We start from the raw sequence: 21711 nt of genomic DNA on the forward strand, positions 1-21711 counted from the left end.
ATAATATCAGCCATATCAGGACGAAGATGGGAGCGGAAAACAAACAATCAGAGACAAAATATCGTAAACGCAGACCAAATCTGACAAAATGATCATAATCTGACATGAGTCTTTAAAGCGGTAGCGTTAAGGACCACGTGTTGCACAACAGCCGCCGTTGGCATCGTGGGCCGTGGGCGAGAAATCAAAGAAAAATTCACGGGTGAGAAACCTAGGAGATAGGTGGGCCACTTAGGCCACGTGACTTTCTGGCGTCACCACAACTTGTACAGCGGATTGTGAGTAAACTGGCCACAGTGACAGGTGGCACTTAAATCATTGATGGGTTGAGAGGGGCTGTGAGGGAGGAGCAACCTGGGTTGCACAAGCACCACCGGTGGCAGCACCAGCCATTGAGGGCAGTGGCGCATAGCTTAACCGCTGCACCAATGCGCCAAGAGTGGTAGAAGGACTGCCATGCATTTGATTCATGTAAAATATCAAATTACCAGTTCCGCCCATATGGGCACTAAACCATTAACGCTATCGCGTCATAACCTTAAGCGGGGATACGTGCCTTGAGATTACAAAACATTGCGAGGAAGTCTCTTTTGGAAAACAGTTTTTCGCTGTAAATATGCTGAAGACTATACCTCCGTAAAATATTCGTGCTCAAAAGTATCCCAAAGTACAGAAAAAAGGAAAATTTTGATAGTCGCGAGGCTGAAACATGAAACGCGAGCTTCAATATGACGTTCCACTTCTCGCGATTGCAATTCCTAAACTACTCTCGAACCGCCACCATGTTGCAACAGATTGTCTTATGTTTTGCGCACATCAATTATCTCTATTATTAACATGCACCAACTATGCCCAACAGGAATGTCCTTGAAAGCTCGGTTCGCGCTCTTTCGTTTGACACCTTTCAAGACGGGATCAGAGCCGCGGATCCAATGCTGCAGCTGCTTTCCCACAACTCGGACTCAAAAAGTGCATCTCCGCTCGCGATTTCACAAAGTCACCGCCTTACGGTCTTGATAAGTGGCTTGCCTTTAGCACTTGAAAGGCGGTCAGTATAAATTTATTCGGGATCAGTAGAGCTATGTAGTTATTTCGTTTAGTTTCTCCTGGCTTTTGCATTCGGCGTTAAACTGAATTCGTTGCTTTCCTAAATTACCAGCCAAACCTTTTTGTAATTACGCTCTGTTTAATGTTTTTTACCAATTTGGTTCACTGAGGAAAGTGTAAAAACACCATCACCGCACAAAGGGCGTCTTCGGTGTAGTAGCTGTATAAATATTTCTAAGAATTTATCGGCATTTTTTGGTTAATGGTCTGCAACGACGAGTTCATTTAAAACCACAAAACAACTCATATACTAGTTGGGCACTGAACATTTAATTGCGCATTTTGACTCTACACAAAACATTCCTTCGTTGTAGTTATGATCAGGACTGTGCCCGAAATAAAACATATATAGTTTTAAGACTCTTGTCTCCTCTTAAGGCGGAGCTTGCTTCCGGGATTGTTCATAGCTTGAGCTCAGAGGGTATTCCAATCAGACGTTATAAAAGGAAAACAAGAAGTATCTGAAACAATTAAAAAAATTCTACTTGGATGCGTTTATTATGTTTATTAAGACATATTTGTATTGGGCACATTTGCTTGCTGTGCTTTTCTCACTAGAGGAAAAACTTTTTATGACAATAAAACAGAGTATTATTTCGTTTCGTATGTGAGAAAGGAGCGGCAGATCAGCTCTCTAATCAAGGGTCACATAATCTAACTGTCGGTACCGAAAGAAAATGAAACGCGATGCCGTACATTTCTGTACCTGTGCAAACTAAGAAACTGAATGTTTGTGGCGCGCGTACAGTACTTCACGTGCGTATTCTAGTGTCTGGCGTACAAGCATTTTGTAAGCTGTTTCACGTCAGTGGAATCCTCTTTCAGCACCCATCTAAACAAAAGTAGGCTTCGGTTGGCCTTCCTCACTATGTCGCCGTCATGTTTTGTTGAAGTGATATTTGATGCTATAGTGGTACAGGAGTAAGTTGGCTAAAGTACACGCAATTTCTTCCATGTGCTCCGAATATGAGGTCACTGCTTACGGTAAGTAAATATGCTAGCTTTCTACTTATTAACTAACTCAGTACCTGTCGTAAAGCGTTGTGCCCCTGTGCAACGATGAACGGTACTTTCATTAGTATTAATTTTTTGAACACATAATGACACTTTCTCTGTTTAGGTCTTCAGGCATGCTCCCCTATTTCTTCCTCGCATACTGTGATTTGCTAATGGGACCTTCAGGTGTTTTTCAATAATTTCATTAAAAGCAATAGAACCCTCCAAACACCTATTGTAAGGTGCGATAAATAAGCATGGAAAAACACGGCCTCTCTGAAATACGCAGTTTCAAAGTGGTGTTCTTTCAGTTCCCTTCTTGACAGCAATCGTTCATCTCCGGACCCTAAACGCCGCTTGTGTTGTATTATTCATTCATTTCATTTATTCATTTATTGTACTCTCAGGGCCAGAGGCATTAAAGCGGGGAGTGGATACAAAAAAAAATACATTGACAAGTAAATTAGTATTACAAAAATTTCTGCTATTTATACAATGTTAGCTGTTGCGTGGAGAAAATGCTGGTTATCAGTGATGTCGATGAGTTATGCAGGAAGGTGGTTCTATTCACCTGAAGCACGAGGCAACAAGGATTGAAATGCTGATAAGGTGTGAAATGTTGAAATTCCAACCTTCTGGCGACGATCGATGCGGCTTGAAACATAGTGGGGAGGAGCAGTGAGTGCGTTCCATAGGTTGGAATGATGGTACAATTTATGAAAAAGACAGAAACGAATTATTTTTCTGCGGCGTGCTAAAGGCTGTAAAGAGGGGTAAGTTTTCACACTGGTTACGCTTGCGCCACGATTGGAGTTAGATAAAATAAAACGCGCGGCATTATTTTGGACAATCTCCAGTGAAGTTATCAGATTTTCGTAGTGGGGATCTGATACAGCAGCTGCATATTAAAGTTTTGAACGAATAAGCATTTTGTAATGCAATAATTTAAGAGAAGACGGTGTTTTCTTAATGTGTTTGGCGTACGTAGCCCAACATGCAGCTAGCGTTGTTAGCAGAGACGTTCTGCTCACTTAAGTCATCTTCCCATTATGCTTAATGCTTAAACTGAATTGTCGGATTCTCGCAAGTCCTGGAGGCGATTACAGGGCGTTTTGCTAATGAGGAGCGACATTTAAGAACAGAGCATACTATGAGAGGATCCAACAACAAGTCATGCTGCAACTGGGGCGAGAACCGTTCCATGACAGTTTTACGGCATAGCACCGATTGTTTCTTGCAGGCTAACGTTGTCACGTCTGTGCTATATTATCGTGGTTCTTACAAAAGTAAGCCCCCGCGCTCATCGCCGATTCGTTGCCATAACTACTGGCTTGCTTACTTATTGCAATTTTGTAGAACAAACTTCGCGGCACTGAGGTGCATTTGTGACGGGGCATCGAGAGTCACTTGACAATTTTATGCAACGCAAATTTCGTTTTTCTAGGCCCAAAACGAACAATGCTAATGCTATTCGATGGCAAATAAATGAAATGAACACTGACTTGGCATTGCCATGAAGAGAATTAGATCTCACGAAAGGGACTTACATGAACTCCTGACCAAGCTGCGATGGGTTGACTGGAAAGGGCGAGCGAAATGCTGAGCACAGCACTCTATAGCCGGAGGTGTGGATAACTGCGTCGCTCTCTTTTCGCACATCTGGATGCCGAAGGATTGGAACGAGACTTAAACCGACGCCTCGGCGCCTTTTGAGCAGCTGTCTTATAGGCAGGCTGTTATAAATGTCAGACGCTGTTGTGATTGTGACATCTTAATACAAAGGTTGATCCTTACAAGCAAAATTCTTTTGCCGTGAGCCGGAAAGCGCGCCGTGTGCAAAGCGATTGCACCTGTGCAAAGCGATTTCGTTTTATCGACTGACTAACAGTATTCGCAGTGCATGCATGTTTCCACTCATTTTGCAAGTATTCTTTAGTGCAACATTCTTGATGCTCACTGTACTAAATAGTGGGTGGAATTATTTGTGAACATTCCGGTTGGTATTAATTATGTTTCCGCTCACACTCACAAACAATAAAGAGCAGAAACTGGACGCCGTAGTGAGCACCGCGTTTGCGCCGACTGACCATTGGCATTTCTCATGATTAGGCCAGAAATGCAATGACCGAAGTCTCGAAATATAAAAGAAACCCTAAACCAACAGTGTGAAAAGGCATGAAAAACAAGCAAAGTAAACCCACCGTCAGCATTCACATTGCTTTTCGCACTGTGGTATAAAGCGAACCAGTATAAAATATCGGCATACTGCAAGGATGCACACCAAAAATCAAATTCGATCTGTCAGGGTGAGACAACATTTGGCCTTCTCGCAGGTGCCAAACAGCGCGTGACATCAACGTTTATTGGGGCATTATAAAGCGTATTATCAATCGAGCAGTGGCGAAAATCAGATGGCGTTATGAGATTAGGAAATTTGTTCCCAGAACACGGGGGCGCCTGCCGCAAAACAAGGAAGAAATGAGCGTGATTTCGAGAGACGTTTGTCTTGCTGTGGACGCTTCTCCTGCGATAATGATGGCGAAGATAATGATGTTGTTGCTTGAGGTTAATGCGAAATATATTCTTAAAAAAAAACATGCGGCTCATACGTTCCTTATTGTGCTCAAACAATCAGCACTTTTGCGCTTGTTTCGGCAATTGCTGCAATTTCTGTTATTCCTAGAATTTCTGGAATTTATTGACCCACCCCGGAGCGAAAAAGTCTGTGCTAAAAATGTATTTCGAACGCATTGCATTATTTAATATTAATTTTGCATTTTTTGTCCCTATGCTTAATATGCAATACGAATGTTTTCGAAGTATGCTAGGAGTAATATTTTGAACATTCTTACAAACTGAACCTAAGAAAAAGAGCAGCGCCAAAGCATACAACCACAGACGAAGAAAGGACAAGACAGAAGCACTGTCTGTGGTTGCATGCTCTTGCGCTGCTCCTTTTCTTAGGTTCAAAATGCACCAACTAGCCCGAAAAGAAGTTTAATCAATTATTCTTACAAATACATCAAAAATGCATTTTCTTGCCGCTGAGTATATTTATTATACATTAAAATATACTAAAAATACACAAGTATTACATTAAAGACACAAAAATATACACTAAATACATTGCATTAAAATACACTAAAATATACATTTAAAACATTGAAGATATAATCACATCGGTTCGCCTTAAGAAAGGTGTACTAGTCGGATCTACCGGATAATAGTGATCAATCTTTTCAAGAACAGAAGTAATGACTCAACTGGCTATAAGCATCAGGAGACAAAAATTATTGTGGGACAATAAAAAGAACGAAAAGTAAAGTGTCCCTACCCGTGCCACAAAGTATATTGTGCTTAGCATCAGGAGACAGACAGTGCCAGAGAAAACGCGTTGTCATCAAGAAGTCTACGACAATGCAAGGTCACGTCACGTGACTTGAACGGGAAAGATGTCGCCACACAGGAAATGCCTTAGGAAAGCGACGTCAGCAAACAGGAACTGCTCTGACAAGCGTGACACTTTGCTTGGCTTATATATACCCCCGAGAGGAGACACGCCTTGCCGGGTGAGGCGCTTTTTGCACAGACTGTAGGCCCCCAAATTGTCGCACAAGAGTCGCAGTGGTTGCTTTAGAATCTGCAGTCCATATAGAACCGAACTGTCAGTCTTAACCTGCGTCAGGCATCGGTCAGGATTCGAATTGTTAACCAACAAATACATGCGCTTCAAAGGGAGCCGGTCGGCCATGCCAGTGGGGGACCTTTTCGCTGGCATGTTCGGGCCCGGAAGTGCGCATGGCGCCCTTACTTTTGAAATGCTATCACGCTGTACACACGTAATTTAAATAGGTGGTGATTGTCTTTCTGCTAGACGTTACCGTAAGCGAATGTACAACAGAAAAGGGAGAGTTTGCACTGTTCCCTCAAACGTGATTTTGAGCACTAGGTTGTTCCACGGAATTTTGAAGTACGCTGCAAATTTGCTGTAGAGAACTACCCAACTTTTAGAATTGATGTTTACTTTGGACGAAATAATTTCGTATAAACGAAAGCACACTTTAAATACATAGCCAACATGCAAATGCGATTTCCCGAAGCTCAATTTCCAGCACCAGGTTGTCGAACGGCAGCTTCCAGTGTGCGGCAAATATGTTTACGCGGACAGCTCATTCGTTGGAATTCAAGTATAGTTTGGACGATTTAATTTCGTATTTACGAAAGTACACTTTAAGTACACTGCCAACATGTCATTTCCCGAAACGCGATTTCGAGCTCTAACTGTTCAATGGCGGCTTGAAGTGTGCTGCTAAATATGTTTACGCGGATAGCTCATTCGTTAGAATTGAAGTATACTTCGGATGTCGTATTTTCAAAAGTACACTTTCAATAAATTGTCAACAAGCAAAGGCCATTTCCCGAAACGCCATCTCGAGCACTGGAGTGTTCTACGGGAGATAAAACTGTCCTTCAAGTATATTTAAAAGAACTGCCCGTGTGTTAAATTTGAAGTACACTTCAGACAAATTAATTTCATATTTGAGAAAGTGCACTTTTAATACATTGGCAATATACATAAACCACATACATATTTGTTCACGTATTTGAAACGTGCTGGAAGCATGCTTTAAGTCCGATGTCAGTGGAGGTTAAAGAGCCCCGAGTGGTCGAAAGTATCCGGAGCCCTCCACTGCCGTGTCCCGATATTCTGAGTCGCTTTGGTACGTCGAACCCCGTAAACCTAAAACCTATTTCAAGGACAGGTGCTGGATTGTTGACAAGGTAATTGTTCTTGCAATGCTTTTAAACGTAATTGCAGGTGCCCTCCAAGATAGCTTTTTCGCACTGTGAGTTCTTATTTATGTTTTTGTTTTGCTGGTTATATTTAGAGATTCCCTGTCTGCTAGACATTTCGGTTAAAAACGCTTTGTGTTAAATCCGGTAACGCTCCAAAGCGTTCATGTTCCGCATAAAACCAAGCATAGCAGTAATTAATAACTGATCTAGAAGACGGGGCAGGAAGTTACAACAGAGTAAACCGCTCTTCTGCGGGCCGAAATAAAGTTTAATTTCCAGTATCTTCTACTGAAGTCCTGACAACAGAAGCTTTTTGATTGGTTTGGTTTGGTTTGGTTTATAAGGGTTTAACGTCCAAAAGCGACTCAGGCTATGAGGGACGCCGTAGTGAAGGGCTCGAGAAATTTCGACCACCCGGGTTCTTTAACGTGCGCTGACATCGCACAGTACACGGGCCTCTAGAATTTCGCCTCCATCGAAATTCCAGAAGATTTTTGAGGAAGACCAGTAAAATATCTCCGAATAATATTTTACAATAAACCAAGCTGATGTACGCTCGCATTTGTGCCTGACGAAACCGATCGGTCCTATGAAAGAAAGTAGTCCCCGCACCGTCTGCCGCGTAACTTCTAGCCTACCGCTCTTGTGTCCGGCCTAAATTAAATACGCGACTCAGTGGCTAAGACGTTCTGCTGCTGAGCCGGGGACCTCAGCACGGGTGCACGAGCTTTAGGTTTATCATCTTGGCGATTCCTGTGAGCAAGGTGCCAGCAGGAAGAGAGAGCGCGGACGTGCTCGCCCGAGCTCACCACCTCTGATCACCTGGCAACCCGTGAACCACCCTAGAAACCATACCAAAGCACCGCCTTCCACCGCTAATGAGCTACCGGCTCTCTAAAATAAAGGTCGAAGACCAGCGCAGCCTGAATGACCACGTCGAGACTCCGCATGGTCAGCCAGAGATTATAGCCGCGCTTACAAGCGACCTGGGACAAGGTTGCTGTTTTATCGTTGCCAAAAATTCAATCTTTCGTTGCGAGGACAAATATCTCGCAGTTTGACAGAAGAAGAGAACGCCGATAGAGCTGGCGGTCGCCCAGAAACATGCCATATGCTGAAGAAGAAGAAGACTTAATCAGCCTAGTGGCGGTCATGACCGACTTCGCTCCGTCCCTTGTAAGTATTTCCTATGGAGCCATGCAACCTCTCTGCGATGGGGGGTTCCGTTCCAGCTATCCAGGTTGAAGGGCGGAAGAGGACTAAGAAACGGTGGGGCCTGTGACAGAAGCCGAAGATATGTCAGGGATACACTACGTGCTGTGAGGTTTTTTGAAGACCATTTCTGAAGCCATTTCTTGAAGAATATTTTTAGTCGCGCGTAGCGACAAGAGAAAAATGAGGCGGGAGGGCTTTGTTAAGGATTAATGCTGGAGTCTTTCTCGTTGGTGCATTGAGCGAGCTGGTGGGTGCTGGAGGTTGGAAACCACCAGAACTTAAAGGCAGCACACGAGCATTTGTCTTGTATTCGTGTACCGAAGGTTCAGTCAGATAATTTATTCAATGCAGGTCTACGTAAGAGCCTTCGTCACCACTGCTCTGTGCCTACTGCAGCCTACATATACCGAAGGAAACGCCGGAGATGTGCCGTAAGTGCGCCAAGAAGAATGCAAGAGAGTGACTTTCTCTCACCTAGGGTAGTCAAGGGCAATATGAAATGGTCGTCCAGCGTTTTAATTAGATAGAAGGGCTGTTCAGAGCATTGTGGCTGCAGCGGGTACAGGCGGAAAGAGAAGATATTTCAGGTGAGTTTATCTACATGCGAAGGATTTTAACTGGTTATGTGCTTCGAATGTAAACGTCAATTCGCCGACAGTATGAATTTTATTGCAGGACAGTTATTCTCATGTGGCGGCTATTAATTTCTAACCATGAAGGGTGGGCAGGATTCTTATATGGCGCTAGTGGAACTGCGGAGCTTGATACTGTTAAAATAGACAGCGCACTTTTTAAGGTGCCTTCTGGAGGTGCAGCGCAAGTAAAATAATTGCTTTTGTAGAGCATTCTCGCCGATCCCACTGAGTTTCTTTTGTATCCGGTTTTTCTGTTCTTTATTACATGCGAGAACCCACAAGCACGGCAAGTCAGCATAGAGAAAAATGTGCAAGCATAAACGGCGCGCATGTATTGACAATGTAGCTGCCAAGTAGGCTGAGTAATAAAAAGAAACCCTTCGGTACACGGCAAAACAGGGCAGCTGGCGAGAAATAACGCCCGACGCAGGCTCCCATTGGGAGGCGACGCGCCTGAAGCCGAGGCCACGACGGCAGCTACGAGGGCCAACGTCACAGCCACGACGACGGGATCGGAACAAGGCATGTCCCATTCTCTTGTAGTCTTTTGGTGGTGTTATCCCTAAGATAACAGGATGCTATGAAAGGGAGCGATGTGCGTCCACGGCGCATGCTGGGTTTATATTCTTGGTTTACAACAATGCAGCGATGAATGGAGAGGAAAAATGTGGTCTTAAAATAAGGTAAGAAGGGTGCGCAGCGGGAGCCAGAGAACACACTGCAGTTATATTCGAACTTGATGCGCAGTGCACCGAGGCTTGCACCAAAACTGAACGAGTATCATTTTGGGAGGTGTATGGCTGCCTACAAAGAAACTGGCTTGTATAGTGGCGTAACGCTGGCCGGTAATGCTCCAATAATCACCACTCAATGCATGACCAGGCGCGTCTAATTTTCATGGTTGTAGCACAACAGGGTGTGGAGATGAGTATTACTTTTCTTTTTCATGGCTTGACATTCAGGAGTTTTATCTTTGACATATTTATCCTCAATTACTTATCCCACCGCAGAGGGATCAGTTTTATTGTACCCGCTTTCCCAGTATGAAGTTTTCTTCAGGAACATGATGTTATGCCTGGAAAGGCCTGTAGGGAAATAAATACATAAACAAAAAATATTGGGGGCTGACTAAAATTTTGTTTTTATATAGAGGCCCCTAGAATGAAGCATCTTTTCGAAGAGCTCTAGCAAACTCTTCTTACTTTCCCCCTCATAGCGCACTGCAGTCGAAACTGCATCCAGTACGTTATACGTTTAGAAAATCGAACTTACCCTGTGTTCGCTTTTTGCTCTTTCACGTTCTTTTTGGAATCGCATTGCAGTAAGTGTATCGTTGTAACCGCGGTTGCATTCCCGGTGCCTACCTCCACGTGATATAGAGGCAGAACAGCTCCGGGGCCTGGGCCTGCCGTGTGCCCGTGACGGCGACTGCTTGGCGAGTCGGGGCCTCTCCTGCCAGGAGTGGCAGTGCACGTGCGCCCCCGAGTCGCCGGTTAGAGTCCGCGACGATGGAGCGGACACCTGCCTGCCAGGTTTCGTGCACTTCTACGTGCCTATGCGGTCCCGTGATGGTGTCTGCTAAGCGTGAGGACAACGCTTACCCATAGTCCGAAGCCTTCTTCGGCTGCGGTCTGAAAATGGCATTTTTGTTTTTTTTTACCCTCTTAATCCTTGTTGCAGAAACATCTATTTGATTCCTCGTAAGTTCTTGCTAAAATATCTGTTCCGCATATTTATCTGGAACAACATTCGTGTCCACATTGATCAGGTTGTTTTAAGTGGAAACCGGATTTTGCAGCGTCTTTTTCGCCTCGTTTGCATTGAACGTGCCAGATGTGCCAGTGTTAATCGTTCAAAGCGATTGAAAATTCCAATTCATTCTGTTTTACCGCACTTCTATTCGCTGAGAGCACTGGTGGGACAACACATACCTAGCGTTGGACGAATCAAAACACCTTTATTTATATTCGCCGCGGCATTTGAATGTGTTGTTGAGGAACGTGAAAATGTGTTCACAGGCATTAGCTGCCGACGTTATCCTGTGGAGTGAAACCAGATGCCGAGGGGACGATGAAATGACCCTCCAGGAAAGCATAGACGCAATTGTGGATCACTTACTCGAAGCCGGACTCCAATCTTCAGCATCAAAACCGGAACTCCTCCTGATGAATCAACACAATAACAAAAGAAAACCAACGCCCTGTTACAACTCACCCTACTCGGCAAAAGAGTAACAAAGGTGACACCGTACAGACTGCCCCGACTCATAATACACGACAACAGCAATGGAAACGCTAACGTTGTATAATTTAAAAGAGACTGTCGAGATCTCACACATCTGTTCCTATGGATCCCTTGCAGAAAACACGAGTTTAGAGAAAAACAAGTAACACAGCTCGCCCCTGCACTCGTGTACAGCCAACTTCTGTACACTGCCCCGTATCTGAAGCCAAGGCAAACACAAACCAGAAAGATAGAATTCTCACTAAGCAACCTTCACAGGGCCATTCTGGGTCTACCCGTATACACCTGAAATCAGCGACTTCAACACACCGGCCTCTTTCTCACCCTCGCCGAACTAAGAGAACAACATAGAGAGAGGCAAAAATCGCGCTTGTCTTGTACAGAGCAAGTATGCGACATCCTGAATCGAGCAGGCATCCCCCCATCGACCTGACACCAGTTAACCAACGCCCTCAGCTACCGCGCAACATCGTATTTCCAAACATACTAAATAACATGACGTCATATTTTCTTGACAGTCGACGTCAAGACCATGCAAACCATCCCCGCAAAGGCAGCACATGTATAACGACATACACGGAGAACGGAGAACATGGTCTAATATGAGGCCATACGCGTATGAAGTATATGCATCCGGCAAAGCAGAACCAATCTCCCGCACAGGTGGGCCACTTGCCAACGCTCCCAACATAACCACTCCAGAAACTAACGTGATAAGATATGCCAGACAGGAAGTATCTTTACTCACTAAACACCAGACTACTTACGTCGACATGCGCGCCGAGTTCAGCAAATTATACCGACTCCAGCAGATCCATCCGCAATACACAACGCAGGCTACTGGAAACCCGCCTACATGACACTCTAGTAGAATCCTACAGCAGCAATCCGAGCATTAAAATCACCCTGCGTTGGATACCTGGTCATGTTAGGATGAAGGGAAGAAAGTTGGTTCATCCACGGGCTCGCGAAATTAACATCCGGGACCGGGTGCATTGATCTTCTGGCTAAATCCAACGTCACTGGAATACACCGCAACGTACAAAAAGCAAATAGGCGAACACTGTCAGAACACCAAAGAAAATCGCACAACTTTGCACCAACCTCACCCGTCACTGAACATGGAACAAGCAAAAGACCTTCGCAAAATTCAAGCTAACACCTTCCTCACTCCTCTAACACTCTACAACTTCGTTTGGGATGACACGGCTCACGATCTGAACTGTTCAGAGATCAAGGCAGATACAGAAGACATTCTCTACTCATGTAGCAGCTTTCATTACCTTTCCACTTCCAACACACCATCACCTTTGAGGAACGGGTACGAGCGCCAGAACCCTTGAGACGCGCCCTCTGGGTCCGACCCATTCCCCGCAACGTGTCACACACTGACAACAATGGCCGTCGACAGGTGTGTGAGGAAGAACTGGAGCATAATTATGGCCGACAATAACACGTGTACTACGTGGACATTGCCGGTCCTCACTGGAGGGGGGGGGGGGGGGCGGGTTCACCGCAGCAGTGGTGCACGACAACACCACAGTGGCAGGACACACTTTACGCGCCTACAGCACAACACACGCGGAGGAAATCGCGATTGGGCTCGAACTCTCTCTCCCACAAGTGAAACACATCATTACCGACTCGAATGGGGCCTGTCGGAACTATGAGCTGGATTGGATACCTCCTCTCGCCTGGCGCAATCTACAAAATTGCTGTCGGTCCAGCGACCCTCCCAAGTGTAATCTCATCTGGGCTCCCGGCCGCCAAGGACTCCAGAACAATGAGTTAGCCGATCAGGCGGCCCGCGCGCTCTCTCCCCAGGCACTCACACTTGCTCAGGAAGCCTACTCCGAGCCTACCCAATCTCTAATTACATTCAAAGACATCACTACATAATATAAGGTCAGTCATCGTCGTTTTCCGGAACCCTGTAAGGGTCTCCGGAGAGCAGACGAATGGCTTCTTCTCAAAATATTTACAAATACAGTGCTGTGCCCGGCCCTACTGAAACACTTCAATTCAGAATTTGATCGTAGCTGCAGGCTGTGCGGAGCGACGTTTTCGGACGTTTTCCATATGGTCTGGGGCTGCCCTTCCAATCCCCACCCTTCCCAATCCTTCATCTCCCACCCTTCTAGGCAGGCCTGGGAGGCGGCGCTGCTCAGCTGCCGTGACCTGCAGTCCCGACGGACCTTGGTCGCTAGGGCGCGAGCGGCGCTAGACACCATTGGGACTCCGGAATAGGAGCTCTACCTAGATTTGTGAGGACCTGGGCAATAGGGCCTGGGCCCAAACACCTTCTTATAAATAAAAAAATGTTTACCACAACCACCACCACCACCACCACCACCACCACCACCACCACCACCTCTCCTTATTTCCCTTACCCTCCTCTTACTTGAGTGCTTGGGTTCACTCGGTCTTGGGAGGTCATCAGGGGGTTTTGGCGGAGCAAGCTCTGTTCTTCACTGGGCACTTAGTGCTGGCCCATATAATGTTTTTTCCTTCCTTGCTGGCGCCAGGCAAATCCATTCTAACAGCGACCATAAATAGGCATGCATGATTCGTTTGTCTCCTCCTAGCTACGCGCAGACACACGGCCTTACATTATGACTCCTTTCCAGCACGATACTTGCTTGCCATGAATTTATTATTCACTGCGACGGCAGCATATTTTACCGAAAGTGCAGCTGTAACAGCGCAATAGTTTGAATGGGCGATGAAAGAAAGCAGCCAGCTGAAAGGTACATCAATTGGATGTATCGATAGCGCCAGTATAGTGTCTTAGCTTACCATTACCGTTTACACCGCTGCCGCTCTCGCCAGGCGCGCAATGCGTACGTGCGCCGCGCGTGTACTAACTATTTAAAGGCAAGCGTGTTAACGGTAGCGGCTGTAAGCTGCATCATTTCTGACAGGACACATATAAAGTGTTTCAATATATCGTCTTCTCCGTGACGCGCATTTGCCTCCTCCTGGCGCATGCTCCAAGTGTTCGCCGTTCAATTTTGGTATTGTTAAAAGGGGCCTTAATGCAGACGCAGTAAATGTGTTAGCGTACCATTATTTTTCTTCCGCCCCCATCAGTTCGCGCCGCAACTTCGCGTTTTTTTACCGTCCATGTGCTCACGCGTTTCGACACAGGGATGGTGAACGTTATGCTAATGTGTTCGGTTTTCTCTGAGCTTCGCACGTGGCAGCGTTTATTTTTTTGCCTTGAGGGGCACAAATGTTTGTGTCGCTGGACACTAAAGTAGCTTACACGGTTGCTGTAGTACGAGAGTTGGCAACGCAGCAGCAATGTTGTTCTACGGGCGCGACTGAGGACGATGCACCATTCGCTCCAAAATATATTCAAAAGGACGTGGCAGTACGATATCCGCAAGGACAATGTCAGCCGACCGTTGCCTGTATGTTCGAAGACTGACTTGGGAGGCCGCAGCTCTTGGCGAAAGAAGATTCTGGGCTCATTCGCATTGAAGCGAGCGAAGCAAATTGGCACCAACATCGCACAAAAAGGATAAAGGAAAGGACAGAAAACTACATCCATGAGCTATTCGTGGATGCGCGTCACGGATCTCATAGGTTCCTCTTGACCCGTTGTCCCCAAGGTATGCTGCTCAGGTTCAGGCCACGTTGTTCCGATGGTAACCATAAGAAAAATTAGGCCAATATCTCTCCACGATGAGTGCACTTGTATTGCGCTTGGTGCCAACAGACCTACAATGCTGTGCCCGCGTGCACCGATCCATGCGCAGCCAAGTCCCTGTACGAGTCGTGTCGCTACCATGAGGAGTGCAGCCACTGGAGCGCCAACCTGCGTTGTGTCGACTTCCTCTGCTACTGCCCGCTGCCCTTCGAGTTGAGGGGCAACGGGGACTGCCTGGAGCGTGAGTAAACTGCATACCTAGTTGTGTGCGCTGTTCCACATGTCCAATAGGCTTTACATGGCTGCATCATAACGTGCGATTAATCGACACGTTTCGTAATAGCTTTGCTCGGACGAAGAGAGATTGTTGGACTTCGTTTTCTTTATCAAGACTCCTACAATTATATCAGTCCCGAAATTCCCCATACGACCCGTGTACCAAATTGTGGTAGCTGTCAAGCTATCTGCAGCATTAATACCAACTTCTCAGCGCTGCCTAAAGCACGAATATAGGGGTGGAATAGCTGACCGCCGATGTGCGATCGCATACATTGACATGCTCAACGAATTTTCGCATTGATTTCCAGCCCGACAGTCCATGACGAAGCTTATCGCCGCGGTGACGCCAACTACCATTCTGCTTATCACCACACTTGCATTAGGAGCGGCTTTCATCTTTCGGAGGTATGTTAATTGTTTCTGTCTACCGTGACACTTGCGTTAGCAGACTGCTCAGAATTTTTCTTCCTGCATGTTGTGTCTTTTACCGAATTTCAGATAATAGCGAGCCTTCTGGAAAGCGTAATGATACAACGAGTACCAACCAAATCAAGAGATATAAAAAATAAAATACTGTGGGGGTAATTCAATTTTCCCATACTAACCTCAGCATAAGGCCTTACCAAGAATAGGTCACGTTAAAATCCTTGATTCTCATGCGGGATGACATTTAATCATGACTACTTAAGCAAAATACATATCTATATATCCGAACAGCCGGTTTGGTGATGTAAGTTGATGCTGACTATCGACGTTACGAAGCAAACAATTTTATCTTGTCATGCTTAATAAATATACACCTTTCGTGCCTGTAAGGCCGCTCGAGTGATTAGAACGTTTCCGGTTCGCCCGCACAAAAAGAGAAAAATATAACTCTCGAGTGTACTTGAAGGCCACAGCCTTGTCATGTGGACGGCAGCTTCCTTCACGAAGAGGGCAGTGAAAAAAAAACGGGAAAAGACAATCACAGGCTTTCGCACGTTACTGCGTGCTCCTTCGGGACACCGTAGTCGCTTCGAACAATAGCAGGCTAATTCGGTGCACCTTTGCGCGTCTACAGGGGCTAACCTCCTTATTGCCTCACTCGTGACTGGTGTTGCGGTTGATGAGAGGGGGTGTAGCATATGAAAAACAAATGCATGCGGAACCGTGACAGAGGCGCAAGTCTTAAACACCAGTGCGATGTAAGTCAGATTCGGCTGTCGGTCAGAGTTCGTGCACCGGTCTAGACAAATCCCGCGTTTTATTCTGTGTGCATGAAGCTGTAATGGACGATTGTGAGCTCATGTAGCTGTGTACTAGTCGTTCACTCATTTGGGACGCGAATCTTGTCTGTACCGCTATGAAAAGTTTGTCTTTGAAGCTCAGTTTCCTGTTGTCCGCAACGTCTTTGTGTATTCTCTTCATCAGTGCCAAGAAGAGGCCGTCTGTACTGCACCGCCCATTAGACAAATCGCCAATGTGTAAAGAATATAAATGAACCTATCTTTCTGTTTACTGGTCCCTTTCATTTTACGCTGGATTGCACATTGCAATAAGCCGGAAATTGCTGACATTAAATGCATTTTTGTGTCCATGAGCTCAAACCTAATTCACTACGCCATCAGAGAATTGCCATTCGGCAACACTTTTCTCGCCGGAGAGATGCTAACATTACAAAAAAAAATACTACCACTGAAATTGAATAATGGGAAACATGTTGGTATTCCGCGTATTATGGCTTTGAGGTAGATCACTGGAACGTAAGCAACTTAACGGAAAAGAGTATTTAAACACATATTACTCGCTGTTTACATTTAGCTTTGTTGTATTTTCTGGTCAACGTGTCTACAGCAGCAGTAGCTGAGCGCGTGAAAAGAGAAGATTATTTTTATTTTTTGCAAGGCATCCTGTTGCGAACTGATATCAATCTCAGTTTGGACTTAGGAGTTTGGCTCTAGGTTTGCCCTCTGATTGTGCACGGTCACTAACCCTTGTTGAGGTCCTAAGTTACGAGCTTGCCATGTAGGCAGCCCAGAGGCCAGCGTGCCTTTAATGATAAATGGCGGTTCATTATAAGAAACAGCGCAATATTATAAAGTCATGATCAGTTTTAGGTATTCGATCAATCTGCTTCGTTGATCCTATAGCGGTTCCTCTTCAGTATATGCTACAACGAAACCAGATATAGATTTAATTTAACCATACAGCCTTGCATTCTTACGTGGAATCTAGAGCACTTAATGCATGCGTGTATTTTTTTACTTTTCTTTACTGCCGCCTGGCCTCCTTTTGCAAACGCTTCCCTTTAAGACGTTATTTCAAGTCTTTCTTCTTGCTGCAGAATTTAGTGTGTGAGCCTTTGCACATTTTGCTTCTGCAATGACAGTGTGTCGAGATTCTTTTATAAGATTATTTCTTTGCAGTGTATGAGCATACACATGACTTTTGATACATTAATTGGGCTGACGAGCTATGCAACCTTTCTTTTACTCCCTATTGTTCAACTTACTGCCTTCGAGCGACACCACATGCTCCGATTTATTGCCCTTATCACTGCTTAGGCTATCAATGAGCTCGCTGGTTGTAATCAGAAATGTTGACTAGCGCATATACACAGACACGGACAGTGAGATAAAACAGGACGACGCTAAACTTGCACTGAAACTTTACTGACCGAAAGAAGTATTTATACATTCTTTCATTCTTTTTATTCTTTTTCTTTCTTTTTCTCTTGTACCGCTGGTGCCACCGTACAAGAGTCCGTGCTCCTGGTGCCACCTATCAGCTGCTATTTCGTCATATCAAGAGAATACAATGACAGAAATAAAAAAAGAATAGATGCCGGTGACAGTGACAGAACTGGCAGATAAAACTAAAGAAGACAAAAAAGACAAAACTATACCAGGTATAGTTTTCTGTAGGGTTTCTGTAGAAGGTGCACAGCTTTCCTTTGCAGCCGTGTGCTTAGGTGGATAAGAATGAGTTATTACAAACCTTCTCTACTTTGGGGGTTCTCCGAAACCTTTGACCAAAAATAAAATATTTAACAGATGTATCTTTCCAGGACTAGCCTATATAGGTTGGTCACTGGGAGGCGAAAGAAAAGGCTCTAACTTAATTTGAGAACAGCGCAGCAAACTTTGGAAAGCAAATTGATAGTTCTAATGCTAAGAGACAGGAGGTGAGCAGAATGAATCAGGGGAGAAACGTCAGTTCATTATATTTTAGTGAAATCAAAAAGAAATGGGCTTGAGCAGGGTATATGTAATACCACGGCAAGATAGCCGATTGCTATTAATGTAACGGAGAGAGTTTCAAGAGGGCAAGCGCAGCAGGGGAAGTCACAGAGAATCGCGGGGGGGGGGGTGCGGATAAGATTAGGAAGTGTTCGGGGATGGTGGTCGTAGCTGGCCCAGAACAAGGTTGATTTGGGGGATGTGTGAGAGGCCTTGTAGGCATGTAGGCTGATGTTGATAATCTCCAATGAAGGCCAGGAGTGCCATTGGTTCCAACAAGTGTTCTCTTTTTTTTTCCGTGTGCTTCAGCAGACTGTTCTCCGACAGAAAAACCGCAGGCTCCCAGGGCGATCGGGATCGACAATGGGAGCATCCAAACACGGCGCGTGGCAGATCTCGGTCCAGGACTGCGACCACTTCAATATCTATCCGGACGCGGCCACCGATGGTGACGCACCACTACGGGCGGCGTCGAACGTCCTCCCAGAGCAATGTGGGCCGCACGGCCGCGCCTCCGCTTCCACGTCTCATTCGTTGGCCGCCAGACCGCGCTTTGAAGGCGAACTCCTTCTCTCCGGAACTCATGAGTACGACCACGGCGCTGCGCTCGGCGGCCGCCACACCGACCGGGGCCTCTAAGCAGTCGTCGCTGCAGTCACCGCCGCCACTCTCCACGTCACGGCTCGTGGAGAAGCTGCTCACTTCGAGCATCGACAGTGCGGACGACGACGGCATCATCATACGCATCCACCGAGAGGACAAGAGCGCGCCGACGGCTGCGCTGTCAAAGCCTCCGTTCGGGCGTCAGGGCAGCCTCATTCCCCTGCCAGGTTCGCAGCCACGGGAGATGAGCCGCTTTCGGAAGGCTGACCACAACCGTGAAGAGCGCAGCGCTTCGCTACCCATCGAGTGGGGGACATTGGCGACTAGCCGTGAGAATGTGCTCGGAATCAGCGCGCCATTGCCGTCTTCAGCGAATAGTGGCAGAAATGATGGCATGCATCTACAAGACAATGGAAAAGACTCGCCTGGTTTTACCGAGTTCCGGTTTTCTCGCCGCCAAAGCAAGGGCGTCACGTTCGCTGACGAGGCCTCTTCGAAGGCGCTTGTCTCGGATAACTACAAGTCGCAGGATGGCGTTCGATCCGTGTCTTTTCTAACCCCGAAGAAGCTCGAATCCAGCTCCCGTGTAGACCAGGGTGGCCTGGGGCTGGGCTCACTAAAGGCCGGAGCTCGCTGGCAGTCGCAGAGTGCGCGGCCTCTTTCTGCGCAAGATAAAGAGGGCGTGAGTGGGCACCGTGATCAAGGGAAGTCAGCGCCACCATTCGCCGCAATGAACGACTTGCTAGCATCGAGGGCCGACTATCACAACGCCGTAGACAGTAGGTGCGAAATTGACGCTTGTGCCATGTTTTTGCTCGTGGTCAAATCAGGGATGTCGGAAGCAGATCGGTGCTGGGGCTCAATAGGTTTGGTGTTCGCCTGAGGAGGTCAAGTACGCGGGATCGCAGCATCGCCGCGGTGGTCGCATTTTGATGGAGGCACATCGTAAATACTACCCGTGTGCGGTGCAATACGAATAGACAATAAATAATTCTAGGGGGTCGATATTAAACCGGAGCCTTAAACTGTAGCGTCGCTTATAGCCCCAAATCCACCTACGGGACATTGAACCCCAGATTCCAGACACATGCTATACCGTGTCCAAAACATAAGGAAGAAACTATGGAAGTTTGCCTTCGTACGTCCATTTATTTGCATTCGTACATTCATATCTGTGATGGTCACCTAACCGTCCAGCTTGACCCCGTGGCTGAAGAAAGCGGCTGCTGTTTATTTCGCGTTGCGTTGCCCAGAGGGCGAACGATGCTTGTGAATAACGGAATAAACTTACCGTGAGTGTGAATTCGAACTGAAGCCTGAAGTGCTATATGACCCCGTCCTGTGGGACGCATATCACTGTGGATACCTTTGAAAATTTTAGCGTGGAGATAAGAACGTGTCACGCGGCACAACTTTTCTCCATTACAGTATTAGTTACTGAATACAGATCAACCAGAAAAGAACGCAGATTTGCGTTCTTCACTCTTGACTTTAATGCGGCGTGCATCACTGCAATAGAATTTGCAATGTCGGCAGTTAGTGGGAATGCAACGAACGCTTATTATAATGCTCTCATTAACGGGCAGAAGCCGATCTACGGACAACTCTTGTAAGGGGGACGGGGGTGTCAGGAATGCGCAATGCACGTTTTTGAATATACCTCCGCAGAAAAAAAAAGGGGGTGGGGAGGTCGGTATAGATGGCCACTAAAACATTCCTCTCTCCTTCCTCCCCTTAATAAATTTGTTAGTATTCGACCCCCTGAAGCTGGGCACGGGCCATGAGCGACGCCGTAGGAGGTATGCAGTTTAATTTCGACCATCTGGGGTTCTTAACGAGCGCCGACATCGCACAGCACGCAAGTGTTCTAGTATTTCACCTCCAAAATACGGTCGCCGCGGCCGAGACTGACTTTGCGACGTTGAGAGCAGCAGCCAGACTCCATGGCCACTGAACTAAAGCGGGTCCTAATAATTTCGTTTCTCCTATACGATGACCTAATATACGGGCAGATTATACAAACATGTGCCATGCGAGGTTGCGCTACGCGTTTTATGCTTTTCTGCTACCCCTAAGAAACACATGCAGCAGAAAAGCGGAGAGTTGAGCTAGTTGGTACATTGCTTGACTACAAACAAAGCGCCGCGACAAAGAACGAGAAAGGGAGCAGAAAAGCTTGCCCTCCCTCATTCGTCTCTTGTTGCGGCGCTCTGTTTGCAGGCAAACATGCAGCAAATCTTAGCAAATAATGCGGTGGCCAAAGCACCCAGCTTGATGCAACGTTCACAATGCTCTCGCGGGCAAGTTCTATTCAACGCCCAATCATGAATATTGTCCGTGTTTCTGAAAGAGCACCTTGAAATTCAATCCCACCTCCTTGCTGCTGTTCATCTACCTAGGGACCCGGCAGTCCCCAGGCAGTCTCCTACGCTCGCCGAGCGCAACCGCCTTGGTGTGGGCACTCCCTTCGTGGACGAAGGCCCCCTTTCGGAGTCGGCGTCCGTCGCGCTCTCTTTCTTAACGTCATCTTCGTCCAGCGACGAGCTGCTGCCCAGGCCGGACATCGAGAGCGCTGCGCTGCGGGCGGCCGAGCCTCCCCCGAAGGAAGGCGCTGCCGCCAGGGAGAAGGACGCCCGCTTGGTGGAGCAGTTCATGGCCGCCGCTCTGGAAGACGCATCTTCCAGCGACGTCGCGCCCACAGCACTGGTTTTCAGCGGCACGGCGCAAGCGGGTCACAACGAGGCGCAGGTTGCTAGGATGATCAAAGCACGTTGGGGTTACACTGACTTGCCGGGACCACCAGCTCCTACGCTCAAGCATTTCTTTCCCGTTCCGACTACAGCTCTCAGGGAAAAAGGTTTGGAGCAAGCGATTTCATTCCATATGAGCTTGAAATGACACGAAATCATGTTTTGAATTCAGAGCGCGAAAGACAAGGACATTAAGTAGACACGACAAGCACTGG

The 21711-nt window shown here is 46.7% G+C and overlaps 2 protein-coding genes across 4 annotated transcripts in view; one reads left to right on the forward strand and one right to left on the reverse strand.

The window, feature by feature from the left end:
* Positions 1 to 3812, reverse strand: part of LOC144128187 (alpha-(1,3)-fucosyltransferase C-like) — a 94075-nt gene extending 90263 nt beyond the window's left edge. For 2 of the 3 annotated variants that reach the window (XM_077661335.1, XM_077661333.1), the window contains exon 1: positions 3651 to 3812. The gene's annotated coding sequence lies outside the window, so the exon portion shown is untranslated. Of the gene's footprint in view, positions 1 to 2674 lie in introns of all 3 variants that reach the window. The other variant, XM_077661334.1, reaches the window with a different exon arrangement.
* A 4192-nt stretch (positions 3813 to 8004) lies between these two features.
* The window catches only part of LOC144129724 (uncharacterized), a 32496-nt gene continuing 18789 nt past the window's right edge, over positions 8005 to 21711 (forward strand). Inside the window, exons 1-8 of the mRNA XM_077663814.1 lie at positions 8005 to 8076; positions 8467 to 8546; positions 9181 to 9272; positions 10130 to 10282; positions 14756 to 14887; positions 15234 to 15330; positions 18456 to 19529; positions 21146 to 21603. Coding sequence (XP_077519940.1) covers positions 8005 to 8076; positions 8467 to 8546; positions 9181 to 9272; positions 10130 to 10282; positions 14756 to 14887; positions 15234 to 15330; positions 18456 to 19529; positions 21146 to 21603 — 2158 coding nt within the window. The remainder of the gene's footprint in view (positions 8077 to 8466; positions 8547 to 9180; positions 9273 to 10129; positions 10283 to 14755; positions 14888 to 15233; positions 15331 to 18455; positions 19530 to 21145; positions 21604 to 21711) is intronic.

Source organism: Amblyomma americanum, chromosome 4, assembly GCF_052857255.1.
Source record: "Amblyomma americanum isolate KBUSLIRL-KWMA chromosome 4, ASM5285725v1, whole genome shotgun sequence".
Lineage (NCBI taxonomy): Eukaryota > Metazoa > Arthropoda > Arachnida > Ixodida > Ixodidae > Amblyomma > Amblyomma americanum.